Genomic DNA, 19,965 nt, shown 5'->3' with positions numbered 1-19,965 from the left:
GTCGATTCAAAATTTTCAAGGGAGTGAATTAAGAATTTAAGAAATAAGATTTTAGATTTTTTTTTTCAGTTAAATTTTGTGACACTTATTCCAAAAAAGGATAAATCTATTATTCCATTATTTATATCGTTTCCTTGGAGAGACTACAAATAATAATATTTTAACATTGGCTATTCCTAATGTAAAATCCAGTAATCAATTTTACCTAGGTTTTGTCAATAAAGTTATATATTACTTAAACTAGTTCCAATCAACAGATACTCTGCTACAGATTAAACTGCTCTGTACTGTAGTACGGTAGTAATACATTTAGACCAAATTTGTAAATAGTGAAGTAACTTTACATTAAACTTTGGCATTAGTTTCTATGAATATTTGAAATGTAAAAATATTTATTGCTCCTGATTACATATTTCTATTAAAACACATCTTGACAGGACCTTATGACAAACATTTTTTTAAAATGTAATAGTTAGTTCCATATAACTCAAGTTAAGATTAAAGATATAATTCTACGCTTTATATCAAAAACATATCCTAGCCCTTTTTTTTTCCTAGCATTTTGGTTATAGTTAAAAATTAGTTTTGCCAACTTCTGTACACCAAATGTGAGCCCTTAAAAACTTAAAGATGTTCTAGATCTAAAATGAAGGTATTGATATATTATCTCCTTCATTTTATAACCAGTCACATGTCTATTCTTCACTTCGCTAATTGACATCGTTTTTGATGAGTGACTGGTCTTGATATTTGTACGTGCTAGCGTTGTCATATTGACAATGTTTCTTTGAGTTGATGTATACTCGGGTTTGGTTTGTACTGATGATCTACTGCAGTGATGCCCAACCCAATTCGATCAGCGGGTCATTTTAATATCCAACACTAGTGTCGCGAGCCACTTGATTGAAAAGATATAAAAACTTAATAAAATTGATCTGCAATTTTTTTTTTGAAACCCGAGGATCTAGCACTTATATAAACCATTGGGATATTTTATTTTCTTTTTACGCATCAGATATTGGCGGAAGTTTTATTTATGTTTTTTGTTGCTGTTTTTTTTTATAAAACAAACATGTTGGCTAGCATGTTATCATGTTCCACAAAAAAAGTAAAGATCCGTTCACTTTTCCTGGTAGATTCTACATTTAGATGTCCCATTTCATAAACGCACAAATGTTACATGCCTTGGTACCAATCCATAAGAGAAAAGTGGGGGCCCTAACGTAGGTCAAGATACATTTTCAACATTATTTAGGGCAGAGGGGGGGTTAATATATCCTTGTGCAGATGTTTCGGCGAGCAGGATGGAACCAAGTCGCTGACTTTATCTGGCCCGCGGGCCGTATTCTGCACATCACTGTTCTAATGTATGAAAGAACTTCCAACTGATAGAACTAAAATTATTTCAAGCGGCATTAGTAAAGGCTGCATAAGGAACCAAACATCTTCCAGTGGCCACCAAGCTCATGTTAATTTTATTTTATCTGAGAAAGTTAAAGTGGCCAGTTCCTTATCTTATCTCCCGTGTATAGATAATTGTATGTATATGTATATTGTAATTTCACATTTCATTCTTTCTCTTCAACAAATGGAATCTGTGATAATTTTTTTGTTTCTTTCTTGCATTTTTTATAATACTCAGCTACGTTCAATTGAACATTACCAAAACAAAACCGGACGCGGCTCTTGGAAAGTACTTTGTACATGTAATACACTTTTTACCTTTTTAGTTCATGCAATCGAACTAACTATCGACACTACTTCATTGGGTGTCTGTCCATACAATCTCAAATTTTGTTGTTTTTTTCCATTCTTGTATATTTTGATTGTTGTTCGTTTTTTTTAAATGAACATATTTCTACATTCCTTAACAACTAAAGTAGTTATATTTCACTGACCTTCATAATCTTGTACTAATGTTCAATAATATGAACTATTCGACTCTCACCTATAACAGAATGCTTTATCACATTCAACCAATTTTACCTTAAAATTTCATACTTTAACAAGTGACATAAAAAAGTTGTGTTCTTTTTTTTAATACAATTCCTCCTAGACGGGTGAATACTTTGCTATTCAAAAATAATGAATTATAGATTTATTTTTTTTTAAAAAGGAATATTTTTTTATCCCTCCCCAATTCCTCCTTCTCCCCCCGCCCCCCCGAAAAAGAAACTGGTTAATCGCATGTATAACTCTACTCAGAGTATATAAAATTCTAGATCTAGCTCGATGATACAGATCCAGACATGGCAACATTAAAAGACAGTGGTGTAGGCTAGAATACACTGGATCTAGATCTATTGTAGTGAAGATTTTAGTTTGGTGATAGACCTATAAATCCAGACTTGGACCCGAATGTCTATTTTATTTTTATCTTTAATGGATACATGCGGGAATACCCGCTGGCGTATGTGTGTTGAAGATGTAGATTGTCTAGACCTCCAGACCAAATTTAATTTTGAAGATTATTATATTTTGAAAAATCATAACGGTCAAACCAGAGTTTTCCCAGTGTGACCAGTTAGCTAGTAATTCTTTTCACGAAAATATACAAAAACTGTCAAATTTGTAGGAAAATCATTTGAGTCGTTTTCGAGATCCGTGTCTAAGTTCCAGGTTTTGCCGATGAAGAATTTGCAAACTTATAAAAGGAATAGTTTTCAAAATATTATTGAAAAGATTCTTTTGAGGCTTCATATTTGTTTAACATGGGAATAGGTTTCGAAGGGCTGGATAGCACCTCATTGCAGGCCGGATACGAATGATAAGATATAAGATATAAGATATAGGATATAAGATGGGAATCATTACTTTTTAGTAAGAACAATTATAACTAAACTTCATACGGACACATCATTGTGTACAAATCGAAGTTAGGCGTAGTCTAACGGTTTAATTAAAAGGTGTCTATTGCTTATTATCAGCCTATAGAATTATTTTTTATGACGATCTTTTAAATTACAGACGTTGCTTTAAAAGAGAAGATAATTACGTCCTAAGCTACTATACAGCACGGGTAGAGCGTTCGACAGTCAGGAAGAGGATTTTAAAACCTGGTTCGCACAGGAGACTGAGTTACACACGCAAAGAGTTAACATTCTTAGGTCAGGTTTAAAAAGAAAAGATAATCCAAAACAAATTTGTGACTTCTTTGAGAACATTTTTTAAGACTTCTGACTTCTTTAAGTTTTTTATCTAAAGGGGAAGAACTCTTAAATCTTTATCAATAATGTACAAGTTATTTCCCTTATTCGATTTCAAACAAAATTAATTAGCAATGATTCATTGAATAAATTGGTATTTTGTATTGATTTATGTTTTGTCAGGTACAATAAATAATTGTTGAAATTATCAACCTGATCGGAGAATGAGTGAGGGAGAAATAGCGTTAATAATTAATTAAGGGGAATAAACCCAACAAATTTAGCCATAACTGTGAATACTGAACAATTGGGTTATCTTGTTGGTATCAAATACAATAATTAACTACCAGTAATTAATTGACTAATTTTTTAAAATTGATTCGTGTCGTCTATGTCAATGAATATTTGAGCGACGTTTCATCTTGATCCGAGAATGGGAGTCGGAGTGGGAGAAATAACGTGTACAAACATTTTACTAGATATAACGACAGACAGGCAGAGTGAGTTGATAGCAGCTTTGTAAATATTATTAGTGGCACAGATTTATTGTTGGTCTAAATCTATTACAGATTTAAACTGATCCAAACTAATGGATACTACCTCTACACTTCTTATAAGCTTTAATTTTGAAATATATTTTTTTGTTTTTCCATAATGTATACATCTTTGAAAGCTAATATTGCTTCATTGCTATATTTGAAAATATTTGCTGGCTTACTAACACTTCAATATGCACTACAGCTCCTGCAAATTAAATCAGTCTGTTAAGAAGATAGTGGAAATCTCATTTTGACTTTGACGTGTCTAGTCCATTGACTTTCTTTTTATTAAAATTCCTCTTGATATCAGCTTGAACCTTCTTCGTGGGTTCGGGAACCAAAATGTTGGAGCCTGAACACGGATCTTGTAAACGGATATTTTTTTTTCTAGAATTTGGACAATTGATGGGAAAAATTACTATTTAATTGTCCCCGCAATGAAAATTTTGTCTGGAGATCGATATATTCGACATAGAAGGCCTCAACACTGACCTGCAACGTCACAACCTGTGGGCAGTTTCTTTGCTGTCTGTACGACGTGACCACGAGCTATTTGGGCTAAACTGGATTTATATCACAAAACTAGAATGTCCTATATCACAAAACTAGAATGTCCTATATCACAAAACTAGAATGTCCTATATCACAAAACTAGAATGTCCTATATCACAAAACTAGAATGTCCTATATCACAAAACTAGAATGTCCTATATCATATCTCTAGCTAGGTCTAGTTCCAAGTCAAGATAACTGTCTCTTAATGTTTCCAAATCTTGATCTACATCACCAAACTAAAATTTAATTTAATATACCCAGAGTATAACCGAAGGAGGGAGGCGGGAGGGGCAGAAGACTTGGGGCGAGGTAAAGAATGTTTCATTTGTTATCTATCACTCGTTACTCGTTAGTGACTAATAGCAAAGTATTTCTCTTCTATACTGTACAGTTAGTCATAAAGGAGGAGTTGTCTTGGTAGAGAGACTTCAAATTATGTTTCTTCTTGTCTCCGTGCTTTGAGTTCACATTGATCAATTTTGCCGTGTTTTTGAAGCCATTCCTTGCACAGTTTCAGACTCTTCGGAATATTCCTATTTGAAAAATTTAACCAAGTTCGATTCATTAAATTATTATATTTAGCCAGCCACGGAAGCAATATTCAAATTTACAAAATTCGTTTTATGAATGTTGTGGAATTGGCATTTGCCTGAACCAAAACCATGAAAGCACAATTACCTCATAATATATAAAGATAGACCTACTACTTCACTACCTTGACTAGCTCTCGAAGGTTACAGCTTGTCTTCTTATCCTATCTTTAAGTAATTTTGAGCTACTGTAATTGTTCCATGTTTAAATCAATACCAAAAGTATTTATTCAAAGCTATTTTATTGAGTGGAATAGGTTTTAGTTCTTGTTAAATAAAACAAAAACAAAAAATATACATTTCTTATGTGTGCAAAAAGTAAGCCTAAAAAAAACAATCAGACACCCTTTGGATATAATCGCTACCTGGTCGTGTGGTATGCGCGCTGGACGGTCGTTCGGCTGTCTCGATGGTCCCGGGTTCATACTCTGCCCGCTGCCATCCCCCGTCGTCCTGTGGGAGTTTTGGGCTAAGAAGTAGATTACCTTCAACTCTGCAGGAACATCCGAAACACGTCAAACAATTTAAAAACAACAAACCCTAGAATCTTCCAGAAGAAATCAATATTGATGAAAAAAAGCTTGTATTTATTCGAGTGCTTCCTAACAGATCAGCATATCTTATCGAGAACATGTTTTTTTAATGTTAATTTATTAAGAATACAGACACTGTGTTTATTGACAGGCTTCATTGGAACTTATTTGTCTTTTATTTTTACTTTATCCACTGAGCACATCTGTTCTACTGTGTTGCACATGTGCACATTTCAAACACACGCAGGCACTCTGAGAGAACCACTTTATATAAATACAATGGTATTACTTGGTAATCCATTAGATCCCACCTAATTGTCTGCAATCATTCTCATATTTTGGAGGTGCTGCATAATTAATTTTTTTATCTCGAACTAATTATTATTAAATTTATATTTCAAGATGTCTGTGGATTGTTGGTGTTTTTTTTATTGAGACTCTTGTTTTGTGTGAGTTGTTCTTCAAAATCTAGAAATATTACATGAAATAGATTTCAAATATGGATATATAAATATAGCCATAGATAGATCTCTTCTTAGACCTTTGGGGCTATCAAATTTGGTATTCCTTCCGACCGCTCCGGCACCTGAGTTGGTTCCTTTAAATTGCTAACAAATTCCTTTGGACCACAGGAGCAAATTCGAGACAGGAAGAAATTTTCTTGGGCAACTTTATTAATGGCCCCAGAAAAAAGCCCTTAAGATAAAACTCAGTTAGTATCCATTGTATTATCTTATCTTATAAAATACAGACGTTACTCGCCCAAATTAGTGTTAGCTTCGTTTTCATGTATGCAGGGTCGGCCTTAGATATTTGGAGGCCCTAGGCAAAGTGAATTTTTTGGCCCTAAATGAAATAAAAAAAAAAACTAAAATTACGCAATTTATTAAAAGCAAAGTATACTCATCCTTCATTAATCTTTGGAATCGAAGACATTGCCATTAGTTTCGCTATATCCTCTATTTAAAAAAGATTTTTAGTCCTCTGCGAAGCCCCCACCCATCGGCGACTGCCCATTTTGCCTATTCCTAAGGTCGGCACTGATGTATGGATGCAAAGCCTGTGAACATTGACCATAGTTCTTCAGATACAACTCATAAATATATTGTCTAAGGAAATGCTCTTTTAGACTTCAAGAAATCATTATTGCGTCAGTTTCGGATTATTTATTAATGGATTCAGGGGAAGTATCTTCGGGTTTAAACTATGACATCACTTATTAAGTTTTTGGTAAACATGAACAGTAAAGAAAAAATCTCTATGGAAAATAATCCTTTCAATTTGGTGTACAAGGCATACATCTCAAACCACTAGGAACAGCTACCTAAGTATTAGATATTTTCATCATTCCTGGAAATAAAAACTATAAATAGCTTTGTGTTGTATCCTGAGCACAAAATAAAGGCAGTGTTGATACATTATGTACAGCATGTACTATCTAACACAGTAGAATCAAATTTTCTACCCTCTTCTGTTTTTAGCCGAACTTTCTGAAAATTAGTTGGCAACATTGAAGTTTAATTTAGTTTCCTTGACATTGTTTCATTTTCCGTTTTGTAAGTCTGTACATGTCATACAAGTGCTTTACAGTTACAGTGTTGAAATAAACAAACACAACTATATGTCTTTTATATATATATATATATTTATTATTGTCTCCATGCATAATTATATTTATTATTTATCAATATTATAAAAATCAAGGCCGAAATATAGATGCCTGTCTTTTTTTTTTTACATAAAGTAAAAGCTACGCTAGATAAATGTACAAGAGGCTGCGGTTAACTCTTTCTCTCCGTACTTATTTACCACATTCTGGTGGAATCAACGCTGGTATCGTCAGTTAGGAGAGAAAGAGTTAATACGCTTATATGTTTCTTACTATTATATAAGTATGTCTCCCATATCTGAAGAATGTCTAAATACCAAAACAAAACAAACTTGATAAAAGCTCCAAACTAGTAGCAACAAAAAATGCCTCTTTAAAATGTATTTTATTTTCAAACCTGCGTCGCTGATGTGCGACGAATGTTTAATCAAGCGTGAAGGAATGTCATCCAACGACAATCATCTGTAAAATAATAGAAACAAAATAGATCTAGTAAATACACCTACTTCAAATTAACATTAACTTATAGAGTTGTCTGATCCTGACGGAGTCGGCTTTAATTTTAAATCATATTTTTTTATAATCATATTTCATAAACTGAATTTAAAAAACAAAAATAAACATCATGTGATAAAAATAAACAAAATTCGCAATGACACATGAAGGTAAAATAAAGTCAGGCCAAAAGATATTTGTAGGAAACATTATGAAGCGCTAATGACCTCTGCCCAGGTGCTCTTAATAGATTTCTAGATTAGTAGATTTCTATATTGGCTATCAACAAATATGTAATCCAATTAAATGCGTTATTGTGTTTACAGTTACTGATATTTAGTGAGCAAGGAATTGGTAAGAGGAGAAATTGAAAGATCATAGTACTAAAAGCCTTGCCGTGGAGTAAACATTTATTCTAAATAAAAGTGTTAAGATATTTTTTACCTTTTTACCTGTCCAGACGATACCGTTATCTGAGAAAACAAGTAAGGCATAATGATTTTATAACAGTCAACAAGTAAATGTAGAAGACAAGCCTTATATATATATATATATACTTTATGAGACTGTAAATAGCTACATTTGTTATGTTGCTGTAAATCGATGGATTATGCTCATTAATATGATTATTTGGCGCATGCATATGACTCATGGTACTGTAAATAAATATATTTAGGCCTAGGGTAGGAAATAGCTCATAGTTATATCATATATGATACTGTATAGAGATTAAGCTATTAATTCAATATTAGATTTCGAAAGCGCCCGTGTTCTGAAGTTATTAAATGCCAATGTTATTGTGACTATGGGAACTAGATTTAATTCGCTAGGAATTTAGTTCTTCACCCCAAGAAGTCTTCATTCGTTATTTATAAGAGATGTCTTCAACAAATGTTATGGTAGGTGGAGAGTATAAATTGCGAATAATTTAATAGAAGTAATTAAATATTGTTTGACAATGGAGTATCAACAATGAAACTGTTTATATTTAGCTATTTGCTTTAACATTTATTGAAATGTTGTAGCAGTTGTGACTTTAACAAATAAGGCCTAATTCATATATCAAGTATTCAGTTATTACACTACTTCACTTTGGTCTATTTGTCATTGCTGTGAGTGTAGATACACATACCTAAAAATAATTACGGAAGCCTGTTGTCGTCAATTTTTAACATTGTGATTTAAACAGGGGAGTGTGCAGTCATCTATGCGAAACGCAAACTTTAAAAAGTCAACTAGCCATTCTTGTTTTCATTAATGTAAATGTTTAACAGTGTACAAGTCAGTAATAGACAAATAGATTAGTTGATTGATAGATTGATTGATTGATTAAGTGAGTGAGTGAGTGAGTGAGAGAGAGAGAGAGAGAGAGAGAGAGAGAGAGATGAAAAAAATTTTTTGAACCTATGAGAAAGTTGCTGAAGTCAAAGTCGGTCATCTCTTGCAAACCTTTAGCTTCAATCTCCATAGGGTGAGGAGCACTTCTTCGTCTGAATAATTGCGGCAAAAACCTTGGTTTGCGAGGGGGCATCTGTCTCTTATTAATGGTGTCAAGGCAAACATTAGGCGAAGATACAGTCCTAAAAACGGACGGAGATTCGTTCGATCCAGTTTGAAAGTTTGCAAGATTTTCGTGTGCTTCAGTACCTGGGACAGCCAACGCCAGTGTAGTAGCTTCAGTCCCCGGGACAGCCAACGCCAGTGTAGTAGCTTCAGTCCCTGGGACAGCCAACGCCAGTGTAGTAGCCTCAGCGACAGAAATTGTTTCCGTGTTGATGTTTGGGTTAGAAGTTTTTCCTGACCAGCTTTTTAAAAGGCTGACGTTCTCGTTGTCATAACTGTCCAATGTCAAATCTATGAAAATTGGTTCTTGTGTAGACGATTTCTTAAATAGCGTGTCGACGGAGGAAAGACTTAATATCAATGAAAAGTCCGCTGTTGGTTGCGATGTTGGCTTTTCAGATTCTACAACCATGCATTTGGATTGTTCTGAGATGGTTAAATCAATGATATTCGGATTCTGTGCAGAGAAACATTGTACTTGTTCTATTGGCAAAGAGATTGGTCTAATTGCTGATGAATCAGTCTCACTTGATGGAGTTTCTAGTGCAGTAATAACGTTCTTGTTTTGTTGTGCAACTGATTCTTGAGCTGACCAGCTACCATCTTTGTGGATTATAATTTCGGTACTGCTTGGAGCTTTCAGAATTAGTTCAGTGAAATATGGATCAATGACAAGGTCATTTTCTGGACAATAGCTATCGCATACTGGACATTTCCAGCGAGGTCGGCTGCAATAATTTAGTTTGAGATAGGTCAATCCATCAAAACACTGCAAGTGTCTGCAGTCCTTACCACGGGTTGGCGTCACCATTCTGGATTTCCCAATCGGACATATCATGGACACACTTAAAGTGGTCACTGAAAGATCATCCTCTGCGCTCTCGGCAAATTTCTCTCGGATCATTTCTTGCGTTGTGACGGATAATTTCACTGCAGAAGTTTTCAGTATCTCAAAACTTCTGTCGGCATTACATCTAACTGCTGGTGCTTCTGGTGCCGCCGGTGCTGGTGTAAAAGTATAAGTTGGCCAAGTGTTGAAAATGAAACTTGTTCGCAAGGTCGGCCGATAACGTTCTGAGAACCTCGAGCGACGATTATATCTACGACGACCCATTGTCGATACACTTGCTTTGACAATCAGTTTAGCTTCAGAAAGTTGCAAACTTTTAAATTTAACTTTCTTTACGTTCGAAAGATGTGAAGTCTTTAAGAATGATTTGGAACGACGATGAATGGAATGCGAAAGATTTAACTGCACAAGATGCTGTCTGCTGCATACAGTGAGACCGAATTACTGAACTAATAATTATATTGGTAAACTGTCAAGTAGAATTTCCAATCACACACAATAGGCCTTTCTTAAAATACTTATCAACTAACTACACATAAGGCGCTCCATCGATGATACTCCATCTATCTGTGTGTTACAGTTGTAAAGATTGCTTAATTTACTTCCTTTTCCGGCTGTAATGTTTACGAAACACTTTTACATGAAATAGTTATTAAATCCATTCACTTATATTTAGTCAAATATCTCCTTAGAACTTATCACCCTGACTTCTTCACATTTAAAAGAAATATTTTCACTTATCGAGACTGGAATATTGTTATCTTATCGTATCCATGTTGAGTCTAGCTTTGGGAGATTAAAAATAGACATTAGCGTCAAGAAATCTATAACTCTTAATTAACAAAAGACTATTTCACTGACTTGGAGAAGTGCCAATGATACTTCAAAACATCGTGTTTCTTGGTATAGACTTTTTAACCGGAGTATGATTGGGGTATTCCCGATAATGTCATCGTACTGGACATGGAATTCAAAACAAGAAAAACTAAAACTGGTTTCTCTTAAAGTTTCATTATCTCACTGGTACCAAACCTTTTCAGTCGGATAGATAGATAGATAGATAGATAGATAGATAGTCAGTCCCACAACATCTGTGTCACTAAGTGCTAAGTTGATACACATTAAGTTGGTTATGTGAGTTGTATCTCGAGATTGCAAATACATTAATTTAAGGATGAGTGCAGTGTTTCACATGGCTACGCAAACCTATTTGCGACCTGCATATTTTGCCACAGATCTGATGGAGCCAAAGCAGTTGTCCGCCGAGTGGGTGTATCCCGCGACATTAGTTAGAACTGTCAAACTGTCTCTATCAGAGGCCATCTGCTGCCAGTGTTTCTCCTTCATGCAAACTAGATCTTTAAAGCGGGGGTGTTGTGGACGGTCGTTGACTTGTAGCACCAAACTGCTGGTAGACAACTAAACCGATGTAGGCGTATTCTATTTTAACTTTAAAAACTTGAAATAACTTGAATACTAAAAATAACTTTATTACAAATATTAACTTGAGATGAAATAAATAAATGTAGTAGACTTTTGTAATATTGTAAATATGGTAGCTTGAACAAAGTCTAACTCATTACAAAAACACGTCTTTTCACTCTAGCATTCTAGAGTCCTCTGTGGCCTACCAGGACAGCTGACAATGCCGCTTATCTTGCATCATTCACGTTACCTAGTCACTAACCTCTTCCCACCGTCACCATAGAAACACACATACACACACTCCGTAACCGGGGGAGGGGGTTAAGAGAGGCAGAATCTCTGCTGTACCGTTCTTTAAAATTTGCCAAAAAAGATCGCCTTATGCGGGATAAGTGTTCTACCCAGCGCAGTTGTCGGCCTTCAGTATAAAATGGTTATTGAATTGCAATGTAGTCTTGCCAGTGTATGCCCATTATGGAGCGAAGGCATCTTTGATGGAAGCATGTGAGGAGCCTCTTATAGAGCACCCAGGTCTCAGAGCCTTACAAAATTGTAATGCGAACCACTGATTTATAAACATTGATATTTATTGGTAGACGAAGAGGCCTTGTTGTGATTGTTGTGAACTTGTAGCCTATGACTTTGACATGTATACATTATATATGCAATACTTCAAGAACACCAGGGATGCGTTAGGAATAAGAAATATTTAATAAATAAATAAGAATAAATTATAACTGTAGATAACGCCAACAAAAGCTGAATTCCTAAATATACATTAACTATCAAACTGCCTTATAATGGCTCCTACTACGCTATCACAAAAACTCCGGTCCTCTGTCAACAATAACAAAACTTCAAGCGCTGTCACTCTGTCCCAACCAATGAACCAATGAAATAATAGTAAAATTAATAAATAAACATAGAATTCTTTCAGTCTTACAACCAAGGTTCTATGACGTACCGTTTACAATATTATATACAAAACATAATCACCACAGGCCTATTCGCCATAATCTCAATAGAAGGTGACCAAAAGCACTTGAACAACTTAGTAATAACTCAGAGATCGTTGTAATATCTCTAGTTATGTCTACCAGAGAATAAAGATCCGCAGTGATACCCAGTACACTTTTATTTTCATCAGACATTGGCGCAAGGTAAACAAAAGCACTTCTTGGCTAATTTTTAACATATTCAAAAATGTTTTGGTGGATATACTGAAGAACACTTTGTTTTTTTCATATCAAATCATAAGGAAAAGTCTAGTGAGTTATAACTAATGGAGATTGTCATACTAAAATGTATTCACAATAACCTGCTCTTTTTTAGCGGCCCCCGAAAGGGGAAAAGACGCTATTAGTTTTGTGTGAAATGTCTGTCCGTCTGTCCCGTTTAGATCTCGTAAACTAGAAAAGATATTGAAAATCCGACATTACAATATTTTAGTCCATTCAAAGTTCTGATGCAACGGCTACTTTTTTTTTCCTGAAAGCGAAAAATCTAATTTTTTTTTTAAATCAGTTATGCAAGCAGTTTTTTAAAGAGAAAAAGCTAATTAGTATGCATTATAAGTTAGACCCAACTTAAAACGAATAGTAATCTTATAAACTTTATTTTCTTGTACATTTTTTTTTTGCGGAATTTTTTTTTTTTTTTTTTTGAGGATTCGAATAAGAGATTGAGCCTTTTCAAAACAATTAAGGTAGCAAACCCCTCAGAGACCCTAATTTTCTTAATTTTGCATTAGGAATGTTTTTTTCTAGATAATTACATTGAAGGGACCATAAAATTAGGTTGAGTAAAAAAAAAAAAAAAATTATGCAAAAATGGGTCCAAGATGGCCGCCACAATAGTAAAAATATATAGTATATTTCAACACTTCTAACTCAGCTCCTAATGAAGTCTTAACTTTCAGATTTGGCAAATAAGCTTAGAATATAATGCTTGAGGTCCCCTACCAGTTTTAATAAGATATAATGAAAACTTTTTTTTTTTATTAATTTTCAAAAACATAGAATACTAAAAAGATGGAAAGTTATTTCATTATGGTCCACTAAAAAATTAATTTTATAAAATCCCTTTAATGTATTGCAATGAAACTGCTAGGGGCCCTCCACAAAGATATAAGGAATGTATGTGGCAAATTTCAAAGCCATAGAGCAATATTTGATCAAGTTATCAATTTCAAATGTTGGACACCTATAGAGAAAAAATCATTTTTTGGAAAACTGGAAAAAAAACATATAATATTCTTTATTTTACTTACAGATGACTTTTAATGCCCTCCTGATGTGTACATATCCCCTTCTGAAGCTGCTGTGGTATCCAGGAAGCCTTTTTTTATGGCTCTTAATGTTTTTCTTCTTTTCTTTGCTGCTTCTGACGACTTGATGTCAGAAAAACGAATGCGTTTTTTGTCGCGGTCAAAACACTTTTTATATGTGTAGTATCCAGGTTCTATACCGAGGTATTCTAAACATTTAATGATTGATACTGCTCCATCATTAAAATAAGAGATAGCACTATACACTGCCTCTTCTATAGTTTCTTTCTCTACATACAATTCTTTAGGACATCTTTCCCAAATCAATTTGTTCAAATTTTCATTTCTGTTCTGTGTCTTTCCGTGAGTGCATTTTCGCAACAGCTCCTCATTTGCCAGATCTACAAAAATGGGTTCCAAAAATTTTATCACAGCTTCAGGGAGACCATTTTTATGCTTGTAAGACTTTGGGTCAAGCTTGTGTTTGCACCAAGAGTTGTCAGGGCAGTAATCATGTCTTGGTATTTTTTCAGACGATCCAACATGAAAAAGGACAGCTTTGACGTCTGCTTTCATCTGATCCAAATTACCACTATTTTGACGGATGGCAAATCCAAAGTAATTTTGGAGTGTGTCTATTTTTTTGCTGGTTAATCTGCCGATACCACTAATGCCCTTGCCATCGTCAAGCTTTCGTCCTTTATTGTCATTTACTAGCCGCCTCAGTCTTGTCCCCCATCTTTTCTGGACGTGGCCTACGCATTCCAGTTTTTCGATAGGCTTCTCTCCATATGGCTTAGAATCGACCACTTTTTTGTATGAAGAAGAATCTCCATCACCTAAATATTGAGTGTATCTGATATTTCTGGTTTCAACAGAGCGCATAAAAATGTTGACTGCACCTGCAGCTTCCATTGCTCCAGCACTACCGGCATGATTAATTTTGCAATTGTGTTGTAACCTCCAGGACTCATATTCAACTGTTCCCTTTCTTTTTTCCCAATGCTGACATGCCTTACAAATATTGGAAAGAATTTCTGTATCCATACACTTTCCATTTTCAACGGAAATAGCCGTTACCACTCCGTGATGGCTAGAATGACCTCTGCGTTGCCATGTCCCATCAACAGAAACAGAACAATCAACTACATCATCTTCAGAATTTTTCGATATCTCCCTTAACTCTGTTACTGCTTTCTCCATACTTTCCATGGCTACCTTTTTACTAGCTTCAGCAATGTAAACATTTTTTTGTAGTTATTTCTGGTCATTGGCGGAGGGCTGTTGAGATATAATGTAAACATATCAAGTGCATTATATCCTCTTCCGATGGCTCTTGCAAATGATACCATTCTTAAATTCATTTCTTTGTGGCCACAATCCTCTCTACTTGTTTTGAATCTTGTCTCCCATTCATTGCAATTACTGCATCTTAATATAATTTCATGGGCGAAACCACTCCGTCTTTCGTCATCGAGCTCTACAGATAAGGTGAACTGGGAGCACACATCACATGCAACAGTAGCAGATAGAAAAGCAAACAGAATACTAGTATCCATTAAAATAAATGAGTTGGTATTGTTTAAGTTCCTTTCTTCTGGTAGAATATTACTTTGCATTTTAATTTTCTTGGCAGAAGGACCAGGAGTGACATTTGTCTCACTATCGGTATTAGGGAGCTCTGTAATTTTGCTTGCTACAGACTCAATAGTTGTTGTAGTCGTAGCTATGCGAAATTCCCGGATGTTGACAGTTTTACAATTGCGGGAAACCTGAGCGGCCATTTTTAATTTTTTTTTACTTTGAAAATTAGTGACAATGACTTTTTGCTTAATTAGTAAATAAAAAATGTTATTTAGGAATCCATATCGATTTTTTAGGTTTAAAATATACATTTTTAAATTAAAAAACTAAAAAAAAAAAAAAATAATAATTTAATGTAAATTTTTTTGGGGTTGAACTTGAGTGATAAAAATAGTTATTATTTGCAGAACTATTACAAGACTCGTATTGCTTCATTTACAAAAAAATATTGTATTTCGTGTAGATAATCCATTTTAACATAGTTCTAAATTATCTACATTGCTTTGTATGTCCAAGGTTTTTTTTTTCTCTTCATTTATGTGAGGTACCCAAAGTTCATTAATGTTAATATGGCGGCCAATGGGACTGACCTTGAATTTTTGCATTTACGTACACATCTTTGAATGAACAAATTGACACATTTTGTTCTATCATTATTTTTGTGTGTAGTATATGCATTTTTCTGTTACTTCTACATAAGATTTGAAATCTCTAGGCCCAAGGATTTTTAATAATAGCATTTCTGTCCTGCATGTAGTATCTACATTGCGAAAACAAAATAAGTTTCTAATTACAGTCACGTGACTACAGTGCACTAATTTGGCCTATTTTTTACTGTAGTCAGGTGTAAACAATAAAACATCTTCGTAATGAAAATGTTCTCTGGAATTCTAGATCTAGATTATAAGTATAGATTCTTCAGCCAGATCTACCTTAAGTGATAAGTAATAATCTATTGATTGCTCAAATGACTGCACAAATGTAGATTATAGATCTAATTTGTAGACTAATTAAATTTTAATTTATAAATCATAAATTGACATAGATCTAGATCTAATTAAATCTAATTATAATCATAGCTAGATGATAACTTCTTTTAACTAGATCTAGACTCTAGATCTAGATTAAAATTATAATAAATATAGAAAATAATTATAATTAATAGAATCTAAGAATCATATAGATAGAATGCCTTTCTTGCCTTGGGCCTTAGACTTATGACTTTTACTAAGTTATACTTAACTTATGGGCTTGGCCTTGAAAATACTAGGCCTAGATACTAGATCTAGAATAGATTCTAGATGAGTAGAGTCTAAGTGTAGACATTGTAGATATAAGTATAAGATATACTAGGTCTAGATCTGGTATCTTAGATCTAGATTAGATTGACTAGATTTATGAAGTTTTGAAATCAGATCTATTACTGGATCTAGACTTAGACTTAAGTTACAGTCAGTTACTGAGGACTGAGTGAGTTAGACTATTCTAAACAAGCTTTAGAAGACTTTAGCATCTAAAGTGACTAAAGAGCCTGCCTTTAGCCTTAGTGTAGACAGACTGTTGACTTTAAGTAACTATTCTAGACAAGCTTATGCTTAAGCTTAGACTTGACTTAGCCTTAGCCCTTGGGCAGGTCTTCGAGTAAAAATACTTTAATTTTTAATACTAAACTTTAGACTTTAGATCTAACTAGTCTTGTTTAGAAAGATAGATAGCAGATAGATAATATGCTAATTTAGATGGATTGAAAATAATCATCTAGATCTAGTAATGATATGCCTAATAAATATATCTAGATGTATTAAAAAGATAAGACTGTAATAAATCTAGTCCTAGAGTTAAGAGTAATTTATATAATCATAAAATAATTATTATCTATAAAAATCTTAGTCTAAAATAGTCTAAATTTACTATTTTTCTAGTTCTAGTCTTGTCACTATATTCTATGATCTATTTAGACTCAGTAGATACTCTAAAAAGTAAAAAAATAAAGTTTTCCCTTCAGACCTTGCGATCTATGGGGCAGATGATGTTACGGTCATCTGTTTCTTTGGCTAACGGTTAACAAGCAGGGTGTTATGTGACCAACTGCCTTTATTTTACCCAACTAAAGTCAGGTACCCATTAGAGTTGGGTGGACTCAAGGGCGTCCTAAAAATCCCGAAATTCAAAATCCCAGTCTTCATCTGGATTTGAACCCAGGACCTCAGGTTCGGAACCCAAGTGCTTAACCATTCAACCGCAGTGCCCCAGTATTTACTCTACTGTGATTTAAAAAAATAATCATTCAATGTGCAGATGTCTATCCTAGACTTTATAGATAGAAATATAGGAATAGGCAGTCTATATCCAGCTGTAAATCTAGATGCATATATATATATATATATATATATATATATATATATATATATATATATATATATATATATATATATATATATATATATATATATATATATATATATATATATATATATAATACACACAGACACGCTCATGCTACACAGATTAATTTCTGTTTATAAATATTGTTAATCTTCAATAAATCAATCAGTAACAGAGTTTAAAACAATAAGGTATATAAAGGAAAAAAAAATAATACCAGCAAATATAGGTATGTTTCGTAAAATGTTCAGCAATACAAGCTATTTACAAGACACTTAGATATCCAGCCTCGGACGAATATCAAATTTTACTATCTGGTCATATCAGGCTCTGGCCGAATATCAAATAGTACTATTCGGTGCACCATTAATATATATATATATATATATGTGTATATATATATATATATATATATATGTTTGTGTGCTACTGTCCAAGTCTCCTTCGTCAGTTCATGTGTTGTTCTATATAGCTTTGTTTTAGTTTACTCTTCAGTTTTCATTTATTTCTTAATACATATATAAAATTGAATAAATTAAGAAAATAAAAAGAAAAAAAACAAATCCCTTTTCAGATCTTGTGGTCTGTATGGCATGTGATGTATAAAACTAATTTCTGTGTCCAGCGCAACGACCAACTGTCTTTACTATTCCCCAACTAATGTCAGGTACACATTAGAGCTGGTTGGACTCATAGGTGCCCAAAGATACCAAAATTAAAAGTCCCAGTCTTCTCCAGGATTTAAACCTCAGGGGCCCTGGTTTTGGAAGCCAAGCTCAACCCTTAACCCTAACCCTTATCACTCAACCACCGCACCTTTACAAATTACTAATGCTTTAGCCAAAATGCATTTAAGATGATGAGATTTTAAAAAAATTACTTAAAACTTAGCTCAGGAGCTTACCCAACTCATGAAAAAGCAATAATTTAATGGTTTAAAGTGTGTCGTAAAGCATGACTATTACTATCATTCTAGATCTATCATACTATTATATTTTCAAGCCAGAAATGAGTTATATCTTGTTTGGTAATTTATAATAAAAGATTCGTATATAGAAATAAATTTCAATTTATATATTTGCGTAACCTAGTAATATGTAGCTTCATTATATATCATATTAACCCATCATCATATCCAGTGCCTTAATTACAAACTCATTATTTATCCCTCATCAATTACATCAACCTTCTTCAATACATTGCTTATACTTTCATCAAAAATAATAATCAATTGAATGTCTTCTGATTCACTTATAAGTTGGTGAGTGGGGCAACTTCCTCAGGTCCAGAGCATAAGGGGGGACCCGTGATAGAAGATTCCCTTGTTTCTCAATCATTTTTATGATGATTAAAGGCCACTAAATAATATTAGCACACTGGGGCAAAATCTTACAAGCTGCAAATTTATTACAAAACAGTACATAATGTAGTCAAGCAGCCAACAGTACACTAGCTACGTAAGGTACTATATTTTAGATGTTTGTAATAAAAAGGCTGACAGTATAGAGGGGGTTGAGCCAATAAGTGTGATCTGGAACAGTATATATAGTTTACGCTTACTGCTTCTTGGCCCATATATGGCACTGGCCTGGGGCAATAAGGTCATTCATTATTATATATCTTCAAATTTACATTTACACACACACAAAAATTAAACAAATTAATAAAATATATTTAAAAAGAAGTAAAAAAAACAAAACATCCTAAGCTTTTTTTTTTTAATTGGTTTTTTAGCTATCTGATAAACATTAAAGAAATGAAATATGTTTTTGTTCTATTTTCAGAAAACATTATCCTATGTTAACGCATCAAAAAATATGCTTTTTTTTTAAAGCTGTTTCACCTACAACAATAAACTATATATATTATTGTTTGGTAAATAACAATTGCTTCAATAATCTACAATTTAAACAAATAAAATAAAGCAAAATAAATATTTAATTGCAAAACAAAGCATTAAGATAATACCGGATAGTTAAGAAAATTAGAAAAAAAATTAATATAAATAAAATATTATACAACAAATGCTTTTAGTAGGCACATCCTATGCTTTTTTTTTTATATATATATATTTAGCTATGTAATAAAAATTAGCGAAAAGTTACGCATTTTTGTTCAATTTTCAGAAAACCTCATATAGTATGAACAAAAATGCGTTAAAAAAAAAAAATAAAATTAACTTCTTGAGCGTATAGATATAATCTATATATCATTGGAAAGCTCAGAACAAGTGCTTCCATAATGTATTATAAAGAATTTAAAAATCTAAAAATAAAATAATATTTTATTACAAAAATAAATTATAATAATGTCATTTTTAGTTGATTAAAAAAAGAAAAAAAAAAATCTGCAAATAAATTTTATAAAACAATTGGATAACTTAATTAAGCACATCCTAAGCTTTAATTTGATATATAGTTTTTAT

At 33.2% G+C, this 19,965-nt stretch overlaps 1 protein-coding gene across 2 annotated transcripts in view; it reads right to left on the bottom strand.

Moving 5' to 3' along the window:
- Positions 1-6,987: 6,987 nt before the first annotated feature.
- The window catches only part of LOC106064841 (embryonic polyadenylate-binding protein B-like), a 29,563-nt gene continuing 16,585 nt past the window's right edge, over positions 6,988-19,965 (bottom strand). Inside the window, exons 1-3 of one of the 2 annotated variants that reach the window (XM_013230609.2) lie at positions 8,872-11,900; positions 7,912-7,940; positions 6,988-7,434 (exon numbers count right to left, since the gene is read on the bottom strand). In XM_013230609.2, coding sequence (XP_013086063.2) covers positions 7,417-7,434; positions 7,912-7,940; positions 8,872-10,144 — 1,320 coding nt within the window. In that variant the 5' untranslated portion in view covers positions 10,145-11,900 and the 3' untranslated portion in view covers positions 6,988-7,416. Of the gene's footprint in view, positions 7,435-7,911; positions 7,941-8,871; positions 11,901-19,965 lie in introns of those variants that run through there. The other variant, XM_056015022.1, reaches the window with a different exon arrangement.

Source organism: Biomphalaria glabrata, chromosome 17 (assembly GCF_947242115.1).
Source record: "Biomphalaria glabrata chromosome 17, xgBioGlab47.1, whole genome shotgun sequence".
In the NCBI taxonomy this organism is placed as follows: domain Eukaryota; kingdom Metazoa; phylum Mollusca; class Gastropoda; family Planorbidae; genus Biomphalaria; species Biomphalaria glabrata.
The sequence above is the reverse complement of the archived record's forward strand: the minus strand, read 5'-3'. Positions and strand labels throughout refer to the sequence as shown.